General features: G+C 35.3%; 1 protein-coding gene across 5 annotated transcripts in view; it reads left to right on the top strand.

The window, feature by feature from the left end:
* LOC306640364 (olfactory receptor 8B3-like) overlaps positions 1-19,639 on the top strand; it is a gene marked incomplete at both ends in the record, with an annotated part of 204,322 nt that extends 184,683 nt beyond the window's left edge. For 2 of the 5 annotated variants that reach the window (XM_079104566.1, XM_079104567.1), the window contains one exon: positions 18,824-19,639. In XM_079104566.1, the coding sequence (XP_078960692.1) occupies positions 18,824-19,639 (816 nt within the window). Of the gene's footprint in view, positions 1-18,761 lie in introns of all 5 variants that reach the window. The other 3 variants (XM_079104565.1, XM_079104564.1, XM_079104563.1) reach the window with 2 other exon arrangements.
* Between the last annotated feature and the right edge of the window lie 1,745 nt (positions 19,640-21,384).

The raw sequence follows: 21,384 nt of genomic DNA on the forward strand, positions 1-21,384 counted from the left end.
CTAGGATACTACTTTATAAAAAGAACTGAAAATATAAATTCTGTATAATGATATCTCACATTCAATTTTTTCCTTATCATTCATTGTTATATTAATTTGCATATATTAACTAATGCAATCTGAAGCACATCTCTGTTAGTAGGTATGATTCCTATCCACAATTATATAAGGAAGAACTAAGGTACAGGAAGGTGGAGTGACTACATATGGAAAAATATCTGATGATGCAGCGCATATAGGAAAGCACAATGGATAACATTCACAGAAATAGGCAATGACTGGAAAATAATAACTTCAGCATTTTTACCCATTTATTCATAAGTCCTTGATTCATTGTTTACTTAAAACTCTGGTGTCAGAAGGAATCTGGGTAGAATGTTTGCTAAATGACCCATACAAAGACCAAAGTGGCAAAAGTATTTAGAGCACCATCTAGGTGTGATATAAATCAAGCATTGACTACCATAGTTGCTAGTATTATCACATTTTCTTTCATGAACAACATCTGTTACCTTATATGAAAGTTCTTGGATCCCCTACATCAACTTTAGATTATTGTAGTGCAACAAATTTCTCCAAAACTTGGTAGGGTGGAAGAAAGTAATTTATTATTTTAGACTGTGTCTGATGGTTAATAATACTGGTATAACTTAATTGGGTAGTCTTAACTGGGACTCTCAGGGGGTTGCAGTTACTCAGCCAGCCAGGGCAACAGTCATCTAACACAGGATCTGATTGCAAGATGCTTCAGTACTGGGCCGTAAGTGGGAGGTTTCAGTTCCTCATCACTACAATAGCTACTTACATGTCCTCACACATGTAAGGCAGCTGATTATCTCATAGTGGGTGATATAAGAAAGAGTCTTAGCAGAAGCCTGCAGATCATTTTCTGACCTACTCTCCAAAATCACATGCAGTCACTTCTGCTTTTATTTTCTCTTCATTAGAAGTCACTAAGTCCATACTCAGTAGTAGAGAAATTAGGCTCCATCATTTGACTGGAGTGTTATAAAAGTATCAAGACGTTTCTAACCACACATATTTCTACCTTATTGAAACATGTTCTTTATTGGAATACTATATGTGTTACAAATTATTTTATCTGCTAAAGATGCATCCTGACCTACTCATTTCTTCACCACCTAGTTTTCCTTAGAATGTTTACTATATTACTCTCTGCCTTTGTGAGAATCCAGTATATTTGAGATGGTCACCTGATTTTCCTACCAATTACTAATATCACCACATTTTCTTTTGTGGGGAACATTATTTTCCTTCTTTGAAAGTTCTTGGATTTCCTGTGCCATATATGTATGGTATAGCATTAGATATCTATGATGGTACAACAAATTTCTCCAAAACTTGGCACCTTAGAAGAAAATTATTCATTGTCTTAGTCAATCTCTGATGGTCCAGAATACTGATGTTCTATCTACCATTTCCATTGTCCTTTCTCTAAACATTCTGTTCCAGGAAAATTCCTTTTTTCTCTTAGTTGATAGATTTTATTGCTTGAAATAGAAGTTTTGAGGCTTCTATCATCATTTTGAATTGTTTGATGATTCATAAATTATTATTCAACATTTTAGACACTCTCCTAGAAAACAGTTAAGGCTTAGCCATTAGAGGAAGGTCAACTATTTACTGACAGGCCCTACTGATAAGGTGCAGTACTAACCAAATAGAACAGTGGTGAATGAGATAGACATGGTCTTTAGACTTAGTGGGTAAAACATATGTGACAATATAGGTATGTAACAAATTTTCCACATGTGATAGGGATAAAGACTTGGAAGAAAAATAGAAGAGGGGGCTGGGAAAATGTAGGTTGAGATAAAAGCAACAATGCCACGCACAGAAGGGACCTACAAATCTGGTTAAAAGAGGAAACCCAAAGTGCTTATCTGAAGGCAAAGTACCTTGTAAATATTATTCCATTTTTGCCTCTGTGATGTCAAAATGGGCTAACTTAAATCACTTTTATTCCTCCCATTGGCACTGTGAAATGAATTGAAATGATAAATTTGAAATCAATAAAATGGCACTTTAAGAAGTGAATTATGATATTTATCTTTCTAAATACTTTAAAATACTTTGTATATCATAGGGACCAATTTCTTTTTTCCTAGGAAAGGAGGGAACTTTACTGTCATAGACTTTAATGTAATGAATTCATTATTTTAAAAAGCAAAATTAAACATAATTTTAATGCATGACCTATTTATTCAACTAACCTGAAATATTTTATTGTCAAAAGTATGCAGATCATCTTTTATTTGCTCTGAGAAACTTCATACAGTGTTCTTTGCATTGTTCATACGTCTGTCAATCTACCTTGAACTTTAAAAATAAAAATAATAAAAAAAGAATAAACTTAAGGTGTATAAGGAAAAAAAAAAAAAAAAAAAAAAAAATCTAACCCTATTCAAACCAGTGAAAGAGCCAGCAGCAGTTGACTCTGGATCAGGGTTGAGAAAAATATTTCTATTTATCTAAGAAAACAACTCTATTTTATATCTCAAGGGATGGACAGGTCATAGCTGCCTATGTGACTGTTGAATTAGACTATGGACTGTTGTCCAACTCTGGCCACTTCAACCACAATCCTATGCCAGACCAATGCAATCAAAGATCATGAGGCTCATTAAGTCAGCTAACTATTACTTAAAATATTCACAAGTTCCTCTCACATGCTTTTTTTTCTGAAATGCCAACAATCTGATCTATTTCTTATTTCTTCTGAATTGCCAGCCTATGGTATTATCTTCAATTTACTGATGTTTGAGCGGATAACATGCAACACCCTTGTAGTTTACTTCCATGTCTGGAATCAATTTGGATAAAACCATAGGTGTCAGACTTCATGAAAATAACAATTTAACACTGATAACTAAGTTGTATAATTACTAAATTAGAGCATGTAGTTTAGGCCTGGAGCTAACTATTCTTTTCTCCCCAGTGAATACATTTGTTTTCCTTTTTCTAGTTTCCTGAATCCTCTTCAGAGATTTCAGTCTAGACTTCACTTTGGTTTATATCTCAAAGTGGGTGATGTAGTCCACTGTGGTTATGTCAGACTTGTCAGTTTCTAAGCCACATGGTACCATGATGGTACTATTGTTAGCAAGCAGGTGGGTCAGGGACCCATGCACATCTGTATATGTGACACGAATGAATGTGTAGGTGAGGAAGGATAAAATTTCAACACAGTGATTGCTGCTGTTTCAGTGAAGTGTTTCTATTCTTAATAAGTAGTGGTTGAAATAACTAATGTCTGGGAAAAACTAGTTTGTCCACCTACGTGTAGTGTCTATATAAATGTCTATATTGGGCTGACCCAATGAACCATAGAAAGAGTCCCTTTGAAACACTAAATAGTGAGAATTAAATAGATAAATGAAGAAATTAAATGTCTGTAGGAGTCGTTCTACAACCTAGTTTGATTTTATGAGGCTTACCACGGATATGAGAAAGAAGATATTATGATCATTTTAAAAGTCTCAACAAATAATTTAGTCTTTGGTGATAGACTAAATCAGGAAACACACACAAAGGTTTGTGTATAGATGTTCATAGGAACACTGATAGTATTTTAAAAACTGGAAACATTCTGCATGTCCTTTATGTGGTGAAGAGATAATGTTGTATTGCCAGAAATGGAATTAGGCAGAATTAAAAAGGACAAATTATTTTATACTCTATGGCATGGATATACCTCAACAATATCATGGTAAATGAAACAACCATATTTGACAGGCAATACATTATGTTATTTCATTTAAATGAAATGCTTAAAGAAGACAAATGTATATAGACCGAAAGTCAACTGGTGCTTTGCTGGGGAAGGAAGTAGAACTGAAAACTGTTTGCAAGTGAACCCCAGGAAATTTTGGAATGATGGAAATGTTTGAGATTTTAGTAATGCTTGTACAATGCTATGAATGTCTGAAAAAATTGAATTTCACAGTTAGAACTGGCCTATAGATTATACCTTGATAAAGCTGCTGAATAGTAAAAAGGAAGTAGACTTTTAACAAATAGAAAGTGTATATCTAGTGTCTGGTGGAGAGGAAATAGCAAATGACAGGTAGTTCAGCCTGTTGAAAGCTATACTGACACAGTGAAGAAAAGTGGGTCAAATCATTGTAGAGGGAGACCTGTTGGCTATAATCATCTAGTCCACTCTATTTTAACTTTGTAAAAACCAAGCATTCCCCTAAGAAAGTGTTTAGCTTAAAATGTAAAATTCTCTCATTTACAAAAGACTATGCTGAACTGTTAACACATGCATTCTAGTGAATATGTTATTGCATTTCTTCTTGTAAATCCATACGTTAATTTCAGTAAATATAATATACAAATAATATGTTCATAAAGTTTTGTGTGAAACAAATCTTTTGATAGTAATGACCCAGTTACTGGGTCACACTGACAAATGTGTTATTTCTGTTATGGATACTTTTTAAAGAAAAGAATGATTTGGAAAGTTTAGAAACATGTTTACAATGAATAATACAATATGGGGCTTTTATGTTACTTATAATTTTATATTATTTCTTGGGGTTTTGCCAAAAACATGAGTTCTAGGAAGTTGAAAGGAAATGTTTTATAAAACAATGTATAGATACACTGTTATTAATGTTGTTTTCTAGTATATGTGTACATCATAGGATGGTTAAAAATAATTCCTGGAATTACTTAGATGCAAAACAATCTATTTATAATAAAAAATTAAAAAAAATATATATATATAATTGGGGAGCACTGCTAGTTAACATTATTTTTATTGGGCTTGTTTTCCCTAACTCTGAACTGGTTTTCATAGTGACTCAGGAGGAAAGTGAGATGATAAGCTGAAAATAAATCATTAATTTGTGTCTATTTTATTTTCCACAACCAATGCATGGAGCTGCTTAATATGGGACTTAATCCAAAATAATTCACTTTGACTTGATGAAACAGATAAGTGGAGTTTTACAATATCTGTTTCCTTTTACTTTGTTTCCTGCACCACACATAATGTTTTGAAATTTCTCTGTAGTTACATGTACAGAGCCTATATTTTCCTAATTGTTGCTGATGAATAATTTTCCGCTGCATGAATATTTGTAATTTTTCCTGCACCATAGCTAAGATTTTAATTTGCTCATATGGTCTATTGGTCCCCAAATCATTGGCTTAAACTTGGAAGCATTTCAAGCCCTCAAATTTGTCATCATGTTCATGTTGCTAAATGTGTTTATTAGCTCTGGAAGTCCTCTGAAGGAACTTTTTCTTTCTAAGTATAGGAGCATGTCTACAAATAGGCATGATTTTCTTTCTTTCTTATTTGTATCTTTTTTTATTTCTTTATTTTCATTACATAACCTAATTGCTCTGGCTAAAATTTCAAGTGTGATATCAGGATAGTAAAGTGAACATCCTTGTTTTGTTCTTGCCTTTAGAAAAAATGTTTTCAGTTTTTCCCTGTTCAGTACAATATTGGTTTTGAGTTTGTTGTAATAGCCTTTTGATGTTGAGGCAAGTTCCTTCTCTCTCTAGTTTCTTCAGGTTTTTTTTTTTTTTAATCATAAAGCAGTGTTGAATATTGACAAAAAATTTTTCTACATCTGTTGAGATGATTGTGTAACTTTTGTCCTGGATTCTATTTATATGGCATAATATGTTTATCCCAGAAATAAAACCAACTTAATTATGACGTATGTATGATCTTTTTAGTGTGTCATTCAATTTGATATGCCAACATTTTATTAAGGATTTTTGTTTCTATGTTCACAAAGAATATTTTGTAATTTTCTTTTCTTGAACTCTCCTTATCCAGTTTTGGTATCTGTAATATTTTTGTTATATAGAATGTAATTGAAAGTACTCTCTATTTTGTAGAATAATTTGAGGAGTGTTGGCACAAGTAATTTATGGTTCTGGTAGAGTTCATCTATGAATCATCTGGTACTGAGCATTTTTGTTGGAAGAATTTTTATTACTTCTTCAATCTAATTGCTTTTTATTGGTCTATATTCTCTTGGTTCAATTTTGCTAGGTTTTATGCATCTAGAAAATTACCTACTTCTATCTTTTTTTAATTTATTGGAATATAAATTTTCAAAATAGTCCCTAATGACCTTTCACATTTTACTTCATTCTGTTGTAATATCATCTTTTTTTGCTTCTAACATTATAAAGTTTGGTTTTCTCTTTTTCACCTGGTTAGTTTAACTAAAGGTTTATCAATCTGGGTTGTTTTTTCAAAGAACCAACTCTTTTGTTTCATTAATCCTTTGAATTCCTTTGAATTTCTTTTCTATTCTCTATTTTATTAACTTGAGCTCTAATCTTTACCATTTCTTTCCTTCTTGTTTTACTAATAATTTGTTCTTGTTTTGATAAATGGCAACATTATGCCATTTATTTGCAATCTTTCTGATTCTTTTATGTTGTCTTTCATAGCTATAAACTTTCCTATCAGCTGCATTCAATATGTCCCAGAGATTACAATATGCTTGTTTCTGTTCTCATTTGATTCTTTTATTTCCATTTTATTGATGCATTATTATAATATAAAATAGTGGAGTTTATTGTTCTGTGTTCATACATGCACATGATATAATGACATAATTTGGTCAAAATTGTTCCCTTTCCTCCCCTCCTCCCTCTTCTTGTTCCTTTCCTCTATTTTCCTGCCCTCCCTCTACATTTCATAACAATGCTTGCATCCCTATCATGAAAACAAATTGGTCCTGATGTAAAATCTTCTTAATATGTTGTTGTATACAATTTTCTCAAGGACTTTTGCATCTCAGTACATTGAGATATTCATCTGCATTTTTGTTTTTCTGATATGTCCTTATCTGTTTTTGGTATGAGGGTGATACTGGTTTCACAGAATTAAAGTGGAAATGTTTTACCTATTTTTATTTCATAGAACAATTTAAGGAGCATTGGCATTAACTCCTCCTTAATGTGTGGTAGAATTCAGCTGAGAATACATCTGGTCCTGGATTCCTTTTTTTTTTTTTGAAGGAAGGTTTTTTCATTACTACTTTTATCTCAATGCCAGATTTTGTTCTATTTAGGTTTTCTACATCCATTGAGTCAATTTTGACAGTTCATATGCATCTAGAAACATATATATTTCCTTTAGGTTTTCTAATTTTGGGGAGTATAAATTTTCACAATAGTCCCCATTGATCCTCTGGATTTCTTTGTTATCTGCAGTAATTTCTCCTTTTTCATTTCAATTTTATTGATTTGGGTCTTCTCCCTTTTTCTTTTAGTTTGTCTAAGTGTATATCTATTTTTTATATAAATATTTTCAAAGAACCAGAAAGCCTTTCATTGAAAATTTCTATTTTTTAATTCTCTATTTCATTGATATTGGCTCTCATCTTAATTATCTCCTTCCTTCTATGGGTCTTGGAATTGGTTTGTTCTTATTTTTCAAGGACCTCAAGACACACCATTTGGTTGTTTATTTAGTATCCTCCTGATAGTCTTATCTAGGCACTCATAGCTATCAACTTTCTTCTAGAACTACCTTAATAATGCCCAGAGGTTCTGGTGTGTTGTGTCACTATTCTTATAGGATTCTAAGAATTTTTAATTTTCTTCCCTGATTTTCTATCATTCTGAAGTGTATTGTTCAATTCCACATATTTATATAGTCTCTTCTATATATTTTCTTTTATATAGTTTTTTTGGCATTGAGTTCTAATTTCATTCAAATATGATCCAATAAGATTTAAGAAATTATATTGGCATTTTTTTGTGTGTGTGTATTTGCTAATGTTTGCTTTGTGACCTAAAATATGTTGTACTTTAGAGAAAGCTCCATGAGCAGCTGAGAAGAAAGTGAATGTGGTTGTTGAAGAATGAAATATTCTATGGGTTGCTTCTCTGTGTAGTATTTCAGTTAAGTATTTTCTGCAGTGCCAGCTTAGATGTCATGAATCTATTTAAATTTTGTTTATATCAGGTTTTTATTTCTTATTAAATTCTGAAGGATTTCTTTGCTAGATGTAGCAGTCTTTGTTGATGGATAATTTCTTTCAGGGCTTGGAGCACATTGTTCTAAGCCCTTCTTTTTTCAGAGGAAAAAAATATCAGAAAAATCAGAAGTAATTCTTTTTTTTTTTTAATATTCACATATATCTTTAATTTTTTTTTATTTTTACAGACTGCATTTTGATTCATTGTACACAAATTGGGTACATCTTTTCATTTCTATGGTTGTGCATGATGTAGATTACTTATCAGAAGTAATTTTGACTTCCTTGCCTCTAAATATGGCCTGGCATTTTTCTCTTGAGGTTTTTAAGATTCTCTCCTTGTTCCCTATGTAAACATTGTTTCAGTCAATTTTTTTTGCTGCTTGATCAAAAGACCTAACAAGGGATTTAGAGGAAGAAAAGTTTTGTGTGTGGGGGGAGGTGGGGCTCATGGTTTCAGAGGTCTCAGTCCATAGATGGCCAACTCCATTGGGCCCAAGGTGAAGCAGAATGTCAAGGTGGAAAAGCATGGTGGAGGAAAACAGCTTAAGACATGACAACCCAGAGAGAGAGAGAGAGAGAGAGAGAGAGAGAGATATCAATCTCCACTCATCAGGGACAGAATACAAATCTGGAAAACCCAGGGACCTACCTCCTCTAGCCACAAACTTTCTGCCTAGTTTCCACCCAGTCAGTCCATATCAGTGAATTAATGCACTGATTAGATTAAGGCTGTCATAACACAATCATTTCATCTCTGAATTTTATTTTCTCCTTCAAGACCTTTTGAGGGGCACCTACTATCTAAACCATAACAGGAATTTAATTATAATATGTCTTGGAGAGTTTCTTTTTGATCTTGCCTATTTGGGGCTCATAATTTTTCTGGTATTTGAATGTCCATCTCATTCTTTTTTTTTTTTATTGATAAAATTCAAAATATAATATATTTTTTTTATTTTATTGTAAACAAATGGGATACATGTTGCCTCTGTACATGGCGCAAAGGCATACCATTTGTGTAATCATAAATCCACATACAGTAATGTTGTTTGATTCATTCTGTTATTTTTTCCCTTCCCCCCACCCCTCCCACCCCTCTTTACCCTCTATACAGTACTTTCCATCTCATTCTTGAGGTTTGGAATCATTTCCCTGAAAAGATTATTCATTCCATTAGCCTGCATCTCACAGCCCTCTTTTATTCCAGTAATTCTTAAACTTGCCCTCTTAATGTTTTTCCAATGTTCTTGTATATTCTAGTCATGGTTGCTTCTTTTCTTTCTTTCATTTTTAAAATACTATCTGAATATTCAAGGCTGGTCACTGATATTAAATCTTCAGCTTGATCTACTGTATTAGAGGGACTTTCCACTGAATAATTTGTTTGTTTCACTGTGTCTTTCATTTCCTAGATTTTTCTTTGGTTCTTTTTTTGAAATATCTCTATTTCCCTATTAAATATCTCATTCATATCCTATATTGACTAACTTAATTCATTCAGTTATTTTCTGTGTTCTCTGGGAATTTATTGATCATCTTTATAATCATTTTTTTAATTATTTACCTTGTATTTTATCTACTTATTTAAGAGTGGAGTCAGTTCTTAGTAAATTATGACCTTGAGAGGCATTGTATCACCTTGTTTTTTCATTTGTATGCACATGTTGGATTTTATGTATTTATTGGGATGAATTTCTCTTCCACTGTTATGTGTGTTCCTTTTTAGGGTACTGCTTCTTTTGGCAAAGTGTTGTGAATTTCCAAGTGGGTATTTTAGTATAGTTTCCCTGCTAGTTCACTGGTGATGATTATTGTATTATGATACAGTGTAGATTATGTCAGAACTTGAGAATTCCACTTTCCCTGAAGTCTCAAAAAAACAGTGGAGTACTTCTTGCAGATCTTGAAATAGTGCTGTATACAGCAGGGTATATGGGGTGATTACTTTTCTTCACTTAACAATGCTGTATTCTACAGGGACTTGACACAGATATCAATTGAGACCCCTTGTCAGTGTTATGTCACAGACTTTGTGTTGCTTTTCTCCGTTTTGGCTGTAGAAGTGAATGTTCATGAGTGGGACTTTGAGATCCCCCCTCATCCATCATTGCTATTGTGGAACTGGTTCTTAGGTTGGGGTTTTTAACCTCCTATTATTTTTTCTTAAGGTATCATTGAAGTCTGAGCAGGGTCTGTTTATGCATGTAGCAATGCACACTGCCTCTTGGCTTGTTTTAGCTCAGCAGGAAAATCTCCACCCTGGGGAATCTGTAGTGTTCCATTAGATTCATTGCACCTCACAGGAAAAGAGAAAACAACCAATTACAACAATAGAAACAAACAATCTACAACGTTAAAATATGTATCTGATGCCTACTAGGACAGCTGCAACAGCAGTTACCACAAAAGCAGGAATAGTGTGTTCAGAAATTGCTAATAGTATAAGCAATAAGTATCTGTAAACTAGATTTGTCATTTAAATGAATATCGGCCATTTATGCACTAATAACTGCATCAGAATGTGTGGTGATGGCAAGAATTATGTAGACCACATACGTCTAAAAGATGATAACAATGCAGTTCAGTAAGAGAAAAAAATGTGTTAGGAAGGTAAAGAAAGTTCAGAATGTTCAGAATGTGAACAGGGAGAAAGAGAGCAGAAGAGATGTAGCCAGTGGCATCTATAAAGAAGAAGGAGAAAAAAAAATAAAAGAAAAATCTAAGAAAAAGGAAACAGAGAACAAGTTTATTTGGCTAATACAGAGAGAAGAGATAAAGAGAATCAAGAGACACAAACACAAACAAAACAAAACTGAAAAGAAAAACAGCCCTCAAAAGACAAGGCAAAGAAAAAACATAATAAAAATGTCAAAAATTAGAAAAAAGAAAAAATATATGTATGCATATATATGTGAAAGTGTGAAAAAATATATATCCAGGAACAAATCAACAGAAGAAAAACACCAAGGGAAAAAAGAAGAAAAAAAGACAAGGGAAAAAAACTATTAAAGAAATGAAAGAATTGTCTCCAGTGAGGTGGTCAAAACTGTTGATGAGAATGGGTGATCTCTGTCTATGCCAGGCTGTCATTTTTCCTGCTTCTCTGTGGGTTGTGTACTTTTCAGAGGGACCAAGCCTAGGGATTTTAAAACCCTTCCTCTTTTGGTGTTGCTAACTTGGTTGTCAGCTGGAGTGGCCTAAAACTGAAGTTTGTTGAAATAGTTTTCAACTTCTCACCAGTATAAGGTAGGAAAGAAGAGGAAGTACTGTCATTTTGAGTGTTGTCCTGACAGATTAGGTGGATGCACTCCCAGGTTGGGGTTGCAGCAGAGTTCCAAGTGGGTAGTTCCAGAGGCTGGAATTTAGTTCTAGAGGATAGTGGTGGGTGTTGGAGACCGCTGCCCTGTAGGGCCTGCAGTGGTAGCTGGCCTTGCCCTAAGATGGCGCTGAGAAGCCCAACCGCAAAGAAAAACAACTTTAAGGAAGTGCTTTCTATTGGCTGACTGATCTCCTCCCATCCGTGCTTAGCTCGTGATCAGTACATGTCCTCATTACCCACCATTAAGTCTCCACGAGCCAAACGCCTGACCCGTTAAGGTGATTGGCTGTTATATCCCATAAAGCTGCGTACTTTGCCCGGTGGAGGCAGGCAGGCAGCAGCTGCCTGACGAGAGAAGAAGAGAGAAGCAGCAGCTGCGCGAGAGAAAAGGAGAGAGAGAGCTGCGCGGCGAGAGGAAGAATAAGAAGAAGACGGCGGCGGCGGAGGAGGAGGAAGAACCGGGCACTCGGCTCAGAAGCTCTCCCATAAAAATAAAGACCTTAAAACTTCATCTGAGAGCTGAGTCTTCATTGTACTCGCTGGATGAGACAGTGGGTGCTGTCTTCCCTGCAGAGATTAGATCAACACACCTCATCTCCTATGAATTCCACTCACAAGTTGGGGAGCCAACCCTCCACAGGTCTTGCATGCTCCAACACTGACCAATAGTTCTTCCTCTCTCAGCCCTGAATGTCACCATGCCCACCTATTCAGTTTCTGACCCTCTTCAGCTGGTCATGTGAGCCTCCAGACTCAGAGAAAGTGAATTGCACTGCCCTCTCTCTCTGACTTGAAACCCCCTGGTATAATCTTCTGTGTGCCTGTTTCAATCATTTTCTGCTAGGTACACTCTAGGACACACAGTAGGTGCTTGCCAGGACAATGTGACAATATTTTTTGTGAAAATATTGCCGGAGCAAGCTTCAGTGTGGCCTCCACAAGATGGCTTTCTGCCTCAGTTCGCCACTTGCCAGTTGAGAAATAATGAGCACTTTTCATATACCAGTCCACTGCGCAGCCTCTGGTTCAGTTAAGTTCAGACTGCTTTTCTGTTCTGTAGGTTTTTCCAGGCCAAAGTTGTCTGTTGTTTCTTTTTGTGTTACCCGTTCCCTCTGCAATGAAATGGGGGTCTCTGCTGCTGACACGAGAGGCTTCCTTCCAATGTACTTTCTCTAGCCTTTCATTCAAAATATCAGAATTTCTGAGTCTCTAAGAGTCTCCAACTGTCTGATACTGAATTTTTGTGAATTGCCTCTTTAATTCACCTTGCTAAGACACAGTACTCTTTCTGCTTGAATCCGGGACCACGGGAAATATAGCTTTCCTCTAATCTGCCATCTTGAGTTAACTCAGATAGTTCATTTTTTTTTAACATTATTAATTGTATATTGTTTTTAAATACATTAAATATTTTCTTTTCCATTCTGTTTTATGTACTCACTAGAAAATTCTCAGTTTTCAGTTGTTCCTATTGCAGATGTTAAAAAAAAGTTTCATAAATAATACTCAATACATAATCCCAGAGAGCTCTTTATCACCCCACAGTAGAGTTATAGAATAAAGGTCCTTTAAAGCAGGTTAATATCTTGAGTAGATACTTCTCAAGGGGTGGCATCACACAAAGTACTACGGGTGCAAAGCACTCTTCATAGGGCCTGGGAGTGTAGCTCAGTGGTAGAGTGTGTGCTTACTATGCCAGAGGCCCTGGGTTCAATCCCCAGTGACCCTCCCCACACACAAGCATTAATATTTACAAAAACTGTAAGATACTAGTGTACTCTCTACAGAAATTCAGAAGACATTGAAGACTTTATATTTCTATCTGGAGTCACAAAATGGGAAGCAGATGTGGCATGTAAGCTGAGATATATCCAAGTGCAAAAAATTATTCTATAATTGCTACTTTATGCTATCTCTAGTATTTCTCTTCCTTTCATTGTCAAATAATAATTAATGGCACAAGAGTATTAAGTCCTATTGAAATACTCCTATAGTGTATAGGTGTTATTAGCTTCCAATGCATTCTATGAAGGTATTTCATTAGGAAAAACTCTCCACAGTGTGGTCTTTCTTTGATCTTCCAGGACTAACTGGACATGGGCATGAGGATTCACACCCTACCAAGTTCTTCCTGATGGGAATCCCTCAAACAAATAGAAGGGAAATATATATTCTTTTTCCTATTTCTGTCCTTCGACCTGCTTACTCTGCTGGGGAGCCTGCTCATTTCCCCCACCATCCTCACCTCCTCTAAGCTTCACAACCCTATATGTTTCTTCCTGGGAAATCTGTCAGTGTTTGACATCTTTTTCCCTTTAGTGAATTCTTCCAAAATGGTACTTTAACTAATGGGACAAAATTGTGCCAGCTCTTAACGGGGATGTGCCTCTCAGCTCTTCTATTTCCAGGTTGTTTACTGTACACCATGACAGTATGTGACTGCTTTACTGTCACTCTCGGTGACACATCATGAGCCATCAGGTGAGTGCTGTCATGAATCTGGGCACCTGGATGGGAGTGGTCTGCATGTATCTGTCCTCACATACCTCATCTTTAAGTTGTCCTGTTGTGTGGTCCATAAGGCGGACAGTATTTTTTTTCTGTGATATGCTGGTGGTGCTGCCCCTGGGCTGCTCAGGAACCTCTCTAGCACAGACGATGAGTTTCACCAGGGTGGGTCTCATTGCACTCATGTGTTTTTCCTTTACTCACTTATACTTGCATTGCTCCCTCACAGAGCCTTCTCCCCCTGCAGTGCCCACCTGACTTTCATTCGGTTCTTCTATGGACTGGTGGTCCTCACTTACCTCTACCCTGCCGACAGCCCTTGGCTGGACTCTGTGCTTCAAGTATTGACCAATATTGTGATCCCTTCCCAAAATTCTTTGATATTTTACTTTAGAAACAAGGAGGTACAGCAGGCTTTGAAAAAAGCACTGACCTAATAAGCACATATTTGTGAGGAGTAAATAAGTTATGATCCATCCTTCCAATTTTGCCCTTGTCTTAAACTGGGGACTATTCTGCTCTTAAATCTGGTGTTTAAGAGCTTGTGACAAACAGGAAGATCAGATAGTTTCTTATGTGATCAATGTCTGCTTGTGTATACAATTTGATCTTCCACAAAATGTTTTACAATGTTTGCTATGTCCACGCACTATGCTATGCACTTTCCAAATACTGAAATATGTAATTAATATAATAACATTAAGCAGATTTCATTAATTTTACCAGCATACTGAGGAAATAAACAAGGCACTGAGCAGGTCAGACATTTGTGCAGTGCCATAGAGCTAAAAAGTTGCGGAACTAAGATGTGAACCAAAATATCTTTTGCTACTGTGTTGTAGAAATTGCAACATGATACGTGTTTCTTCTGGGAATTTTTCTATTTAAATAAGCTATTATCCAATTAGCCAGAATCTGTAGCCCATTGCTCCATTGATTTCTATCATTTTTAAATCAGTATTTTGATATGCCTGAGTGTGATGTATGGAAATTCTCTTATCGTTTTAGAAGTCTGGTAATATCCATGTACTTACCACTATTTGTGAACTTGGAATCTCTATTTCCAGATAAACATGCTCTTTATTTATGACTATAGTTTGAATTCTACAAGAGAACTGCAGGTTTCCTTTTAGTCAGTTTAGGATGAATTTGGATTCCAGAGTTTCAGAACTTATTAAAGTTACAATCATATTTTTTCCCAAAAATGACTTTGAAAAAATTTTAAGAAACTGAAACAAATTAAAGTGAACAAAAACAACCCACTATTCCCTTCATGAAAAAATAATTTCTATCAGCTTTTTGTTACTTTTCCTCACTCATTAGTGACTCAGTTGGTGCTAGGGCTTCTGATTTCCTGTTTGGCATCATTTTATCTATATTTTTAACATTGATATCTATGTCTATACCTAGACTATCTGTGTAGGTAATAAGAGACATATACTTATGATCATATTTTGTATACATGTTATTGTTTTAATAGGTTATGAAGCATTTTCAATTGCCACAGTGTTTAAATATCTTTATTGCAATATAGTTCACATAGGACAGACACACAATTCATTAAATATTCAACAATTTTTAGTATAGTCTTAGATATGTATATCATCACCAAAGCCAGTGTTAGAAAATTTTCATCATGACAGAAATAATTCTTGTGTCCTCTTGTGTCACCTCCTTCTTCTTACATGACACTCTTCCTTAAACACTTATCTACTTTCTGTGTCTGTAGGCTGGTCTATTCTAACATTTCATCAAAATGGAATCACATTATATATGGTCTGATCTTTTGTGACTTGTTTCTTGACTTCAGAATAATGTTTTCAATATTAATCCATGTTGTAGTATGTGTCTTCTTATGGCTTAATGATATTTATTGTACAAATACACTACAATTTGTTTATCATTTAATGGATAGTTGACTTTTTTCCTTTCTCTTGCTTCTATTAACATTTGTGTGTATGTCTTTGTTTGAACATCTGTTTTCTATTCTTCTTTCTTTTATATAAAAAAGTGAATGTGCTAAATGATATGGTGATTCTATGTTTTGCCTTTTAAGGAAGAATCAAACTATTTTACATGGTATTTACACCATCTTTGAATCTTTTGATAGTACAAACATAGCAGATATTTAGATAGGCAATATTTGGAGTTTTGAATTTTGAACTCTTCCTTGGCTAGTGATGTGGTATGATAATCTTGTAATGCCCAGTGTAAGCTAAGGTAAGCACATTAGGCAGGTGTTAAGCCAAGCTATGATGTTTGGCAGGTTAGGTGTACTTACCTGTGTTTTTGACTTGGGATATTTTCAATTTATGAGAAATTAATATGGATATAACTCCTTTATAAGTCCAGGAGCATCTCTATCCACAGTTTCCATTTGACTGCTTTCATATGCAACACTTCATTTTATTCACTTTTCTTATATTTTTCATTTAATTATCAAAACAATTCAAAGAAAGGTATGATGTTTTTACAATCCTTAAACAAAACTGAAACTGTGACACAAAGATGTTAAGTAACTTTTCCAAAGTATTACAAAAATGTAATACTAAAGGAAGTACAGGGGGAAGATTCAAACACAAGACACTCTAACTCTGCAGCATGGACTCTTTAATGAGCAGTTTGAATTGCAGGCCTTATTTCTGAACTGCCATATTTAAGAACTCAGCAGGATACTCAGGTGGGAATTCCCAAAAGCTGGTCTGGGGATGTAGTTCAGTCGTAGAGTACTGGTGCCTAGCATGCATGAAGCTCTGGGTTCAATCCCTGGTAAACCTGCCCCATGTACACACAAAAAAGACAAAAGAAAAGAAAGAAATTTTCAGTAGGTCTTTAAAATTTAAAACTTTGGTTGCATTGTAAAACAGTGGAACTCATTTTGGAGAAAGAATCTTGAAGTAAACTCCTACAATCCTTGAAAACTTTCTGAAACTTCCTAAAAAATGAATAAGGAAGCCTGGTGGTATATTCTGTGGAGCATTTACCTTGAAGACGTGGGAACAAAGAGAGCAAGAGCCAAAACAATAGATTGCTCTTGAGAGATCGAGGTGCTGGGGAGATGGGAATTTCATTTTGGCTCTACCATAGGGTATGTTCAGTCCCTAAGGAGAGGGAAAAACCTGAGTAAAACATTGAGTCCCTAAGGAACTGAAGAAGTATCATGATTTAGTTTGTACACATAATCCCTTCATTTGCTTTTTATACTTAGAATCTGTTCCCTAGGAAGAAAGTAAGCTTCTACCTTGCTTGTAGTCAGGGCACAGTCTCACTGAGTGGCAGATGTGATAATAAGGAAGGTATTTATTTTTCTCTGATGCTTCAGAAGACTTATAGTTATTATAAATCCAGCAGTTCAGAATGATTTCCAGGGAATATGAGAAGTTCAGTCTGATATCACTCTTCCAGGACCACAGGGGTAAACAATGATAAAGAAGCACCAAGATTTTCTCTCCTGTGGAAGGTGAGTTTTTTTGTTTTTTGGGTTTTTTTTTTTTTTTTTTTTTTTTTTTTGTTGGTGTGGGGTTACTGGGGATTGAACTCAAGGGCACTTGACCACTAAGCCACATCCCCAGCCCTATTTTGTATTTTATTTAGAGACAGGATCTCACTGAGTTGCTTAATGCTTCACTTTTGCTGAGACTGGCTTTGAACTCATGATCCTCCTGCCTCAGCCTCCTGAGCTGCTGGGATTACAGGTGTGCACCACAGCACTCAGCCTGGAAGGTGATTTTTGAAATGTATGTATATTAATGTCTTTTCATTTAACTCTTTGAGATATCATTAACGTGTAAAAATGAATCTCCAAGGTTTACAACTTAATATTTTGGCACACTGTGAAATAATCCCATTAATGATCCCCCTTTTTGTGTGTTTTGTGTATGTTTCCATATAGTGAGAACATAATTTTCAGTTCCGTTCTGCTAGCAAATTTCACATTATTATTAACTATTGTTAACACGTTGTGCATTAGATGTCCAGAGCTTAATCATCTTGCATAACTGAGCCTTTGTAACCATTGGCCAGTATCAGATTTTTCCTCCCCTTGTCCTCTTGCAACCAACATTCTACTCTCTGCTTATATGAACACAACTATTTATATTTCCTATTCATGTGAAATCAGGCACTGTTTCTCTTTCATTGTTTTGTTTATTCTTAGCTCGATATCCTCATATTTTGAGATGAAGACCAGGGATCTAAGATATGATATTTTTCTTTCCATTTTGTGCAATCCTAAGACTCAAGTGAAACTGGTAGAGGAAATTCTTTGAAAAGGGAGCAGAGAATGTTCACAGAATTAATGGATACCAAGGTTGTAGTACATTAATTATTAATTTCCCTGTCTATGGACAGATATGTCATTAGTCTACATTTATGGTCTTTTCTGTGACATGGGACAATAACTTAAAAATTCCTAGACTCAGGTTCTTTTGTTTTAGATTAGGAAGAACATTCATGGTTCCAAACCCACTAGAGTGCAATCTGCATTGAGGGTCGTCACCAGGTTGCGGACATCTGCTTCCAAATTTACTAGTGAAGGGAGGGCTCAAGGAAAGGGAGAAATATGAGATGAAAGAACAATTTGCTCTTTTCCAGCTCTCTTCTTTTTTATTCCTGTGCTTTCCTAACAGTCGTTTGCATATGGTACCACCAGTCTTCCTTAGGCAGGCTAAGTGTGTGATGTTCTGTACTTAGTTTTAAGATTCTAATAGGAATTTTAAATCAGTATTCTGGCAGCACAAAAGGCAGGTTGTGTGCATTCAGGTTGGTTAGTTTCAGACATTACTGGTGCACTCCTCACACTGATGGGAGAAGATATTCTTGGAAGAGTTGGGTTGTCTTCTAATGTAATTACTGTTTTTCTCCCTGTGTCTACAGATTCTTTTTGAAAAGAATGGCTCCTGAAAATGCCTCTTTTGTAACTGAGTTTACTCTGGTGGGATTAACAGATTGGCCTAATCTTCAACTCCCCCTGTTCATCCTATTTCTAGTAATGTATATGGTCACTGTGTTGGGAAATTTGTGTTTGATAACTCTGATTGGCTTGGATTCACACCTTCACACTCCTATGTATTTTTTCCTCTTTAACTTGTCCTTCATAGATCTCTGTTACTCTTCTGTGTTTACACCCAAAATGCTGGTGAACTTCATATCAAAGAAGAATATTATCTCCTACAAAGGGTGTATGACCCAGCTTTGCTTTTTTTGTTTTTTTATTATTTCTGAGTGCTACGTGCTGACGTCAATGGCCTATGATCGCTACGTAGCCATCTGCTATCCACTTTTGTACAACACAATCATGTCTCCTAAGGTGTGCTCCAACCTTATGCTAGGTTCATACTTGATGGCGTTTTCTGGTGCCATGGCCCACACTGGATGCATGCTGAGACTGACCTTCTGTGATGCGAACACCATCAACCACTATTTCTGCGATGTCCCCCCTTTGCTCCAGCTATCATGCACTGACACCTATGCCAATGAGCTAGTTGTATTGATTGTGGCAGGAATCAACATCATTGTGCCAAGTCTCACCATCATTATTTCCTATAGCTTCATCATTTCCAGCATCCTCCAAATAAACTCCACAGGGGGCAGGTCCAAAGCCTTCAGCACCTGCATTTCCCATATAATTGCTGTTTCTCTGTTCTTTGGATCAGGTGCATTTATGTATCTGAAACCATTCTCTGCTGGGTCGATGGATGAAAGTAAAATCTCTTCTGTCTTTTATACCAACGTGGTTCCCATGATGAACCCTTTGATCTACAGTTTGAGGAACAAAGATGTTAAAGTTGCCCTGAGGAAAACCCTGAGCAGGAAAATGTTTTGATCAGAATCTGAACCTCTTTGTGCATGTAGTTGCAGCACAGAGAGATTCTGAGAGTGAGTGTTTACCTGAAATGTTTTTAGTGACAGCTTTCTTCTTGTATTTCTTTTTTACCATGGGGAGGGAAATTTGAAACACATTTCCTATTTTTTTTTTTTTTTTTTTTGCAGCAGGTTTTCTTTATTTTTTTCCTTTCACCAGTTTTTCCTCTTTAAGAATAACATCAGGAAGAAATTTTGTTTTCATTGCCATCTGAAATCCACTTTTTTACAACACAGCCATGTCCCCTGAGGTGTGCTCTAAAGAGTAGACTTTTTTTTTCTAATAAATGGCTAATGATTCTGCACCTGACTCAATAACACAGCTCAACATTGACATTATGTCACTGGGCAGGAGGGTTCTTGTGTGCTGCTTTAATGAAGCAACATTTCTGTAATCTTTCTACTCTGACTTGCCATCGTCCAGTGGGCAGGAATATGCCCTTTTCAAATCCAAGTGTTTCACAGTTACAGATGTTTACACATCAAATTTTCTATCACTGTGCAACTATGAACACTATGCATAGAATAATTTTTCACAAATGATGTATTTCCCTTGCACAGTTTAACTAACACATACTAGATTATTGATACATATTTATTTTATGGTTGGATACTGAAATTCAAAGAGGTTATTGATTTGCCTAATGTTCAACAGCTCCTTAAAGATAAAGCCAAGAATGAAATGTTAGTTACCAGATTTCAAATCTATTATTTTTTTAAAGTATTTTCTTTTTCACTTTCTTAGTTTTATTTTACTAAACATGACATATGAGAAAAAAATTCCACTCTAAAAGTTGACTGTGCTTTCTTTTAGGATGAGACAGGTTTTTGTATTATTATTATTATTATTATTATTATTAATATTATTCTTATTACTATTATTGTTATTATTTTTGTTCAGAAGATCAATTCGATGGTTCTTCTTAATTGGGAAGAGAAGTCTTTTTGGGCCAGTGTACATGGGAGATGATTGGCTGAAGTTGGGAACAGACATTTTTATGAAAGAAATTAAAAAATTTAGAGTCTTTTAATTGAGAGAATAGGAAGAAAGTAGAACTCCAAGATCAGAACCCAAAGAGATACATGATCAGTAAATAAGAGATCTATGCATGGAACATGATCAATGAAAGTTTCAACAGCAGTTAAAACTGCATTTGTATCCTGTTTAGTAATTATTCTCCACTTTTAATAAAGCCTTGGTAAAACTTACAAAACATAATCACCTTATATTAATAGTGTAATAGTTTAACTGTATTTGTGGGGAGTCAGGAAGAGAGTACAACTTCAGGGTACAAAATCATGAATGGTAATTGGAATTTGAGTAAGAAAGAAGGAATTTAAAAAGTAAAATAACAGGAAATGAAAGCCACTGCTTTCTCTTTTGTGGAAGACTTTAGAAACATGAAGATCATAAGATTCACTGAATAGGACATAGATTTATGTCATTTAACTTTGAAGAATTTAGGCACAGAAGGTAGGAGTACTTGGAAACAACTAAATCACTTGTATTTTTATTGACTTTCACAGACTCTTCTGGTATGGAATCTAAGGTATGAAAATCCTATATTACAGCTGGGAGAGCCACAAGAGTTTGAAAGTTACATTTGGTGAATAAAACAAATGTGATAATGACTTTTTGCCTTTTGAGAAAACAGGCAAAGAGATGACCATGCTGAAAATTCTTAACCTGATGCACAAATTTCAATA

The sequence above is a fragment of the Sciurus vulgaris genome, assembly GCF_902686455.1.
Source record: "Sciurus vulgaris genome assembly, chromosome: 11".
In the NCBI taxonomy this organism is placed as follows: Eukaryota; Metazoa; Chordata; class Mammalia; order Rodentia; family Sciuridae; genus Sciurus; species Sciurus vulgaris.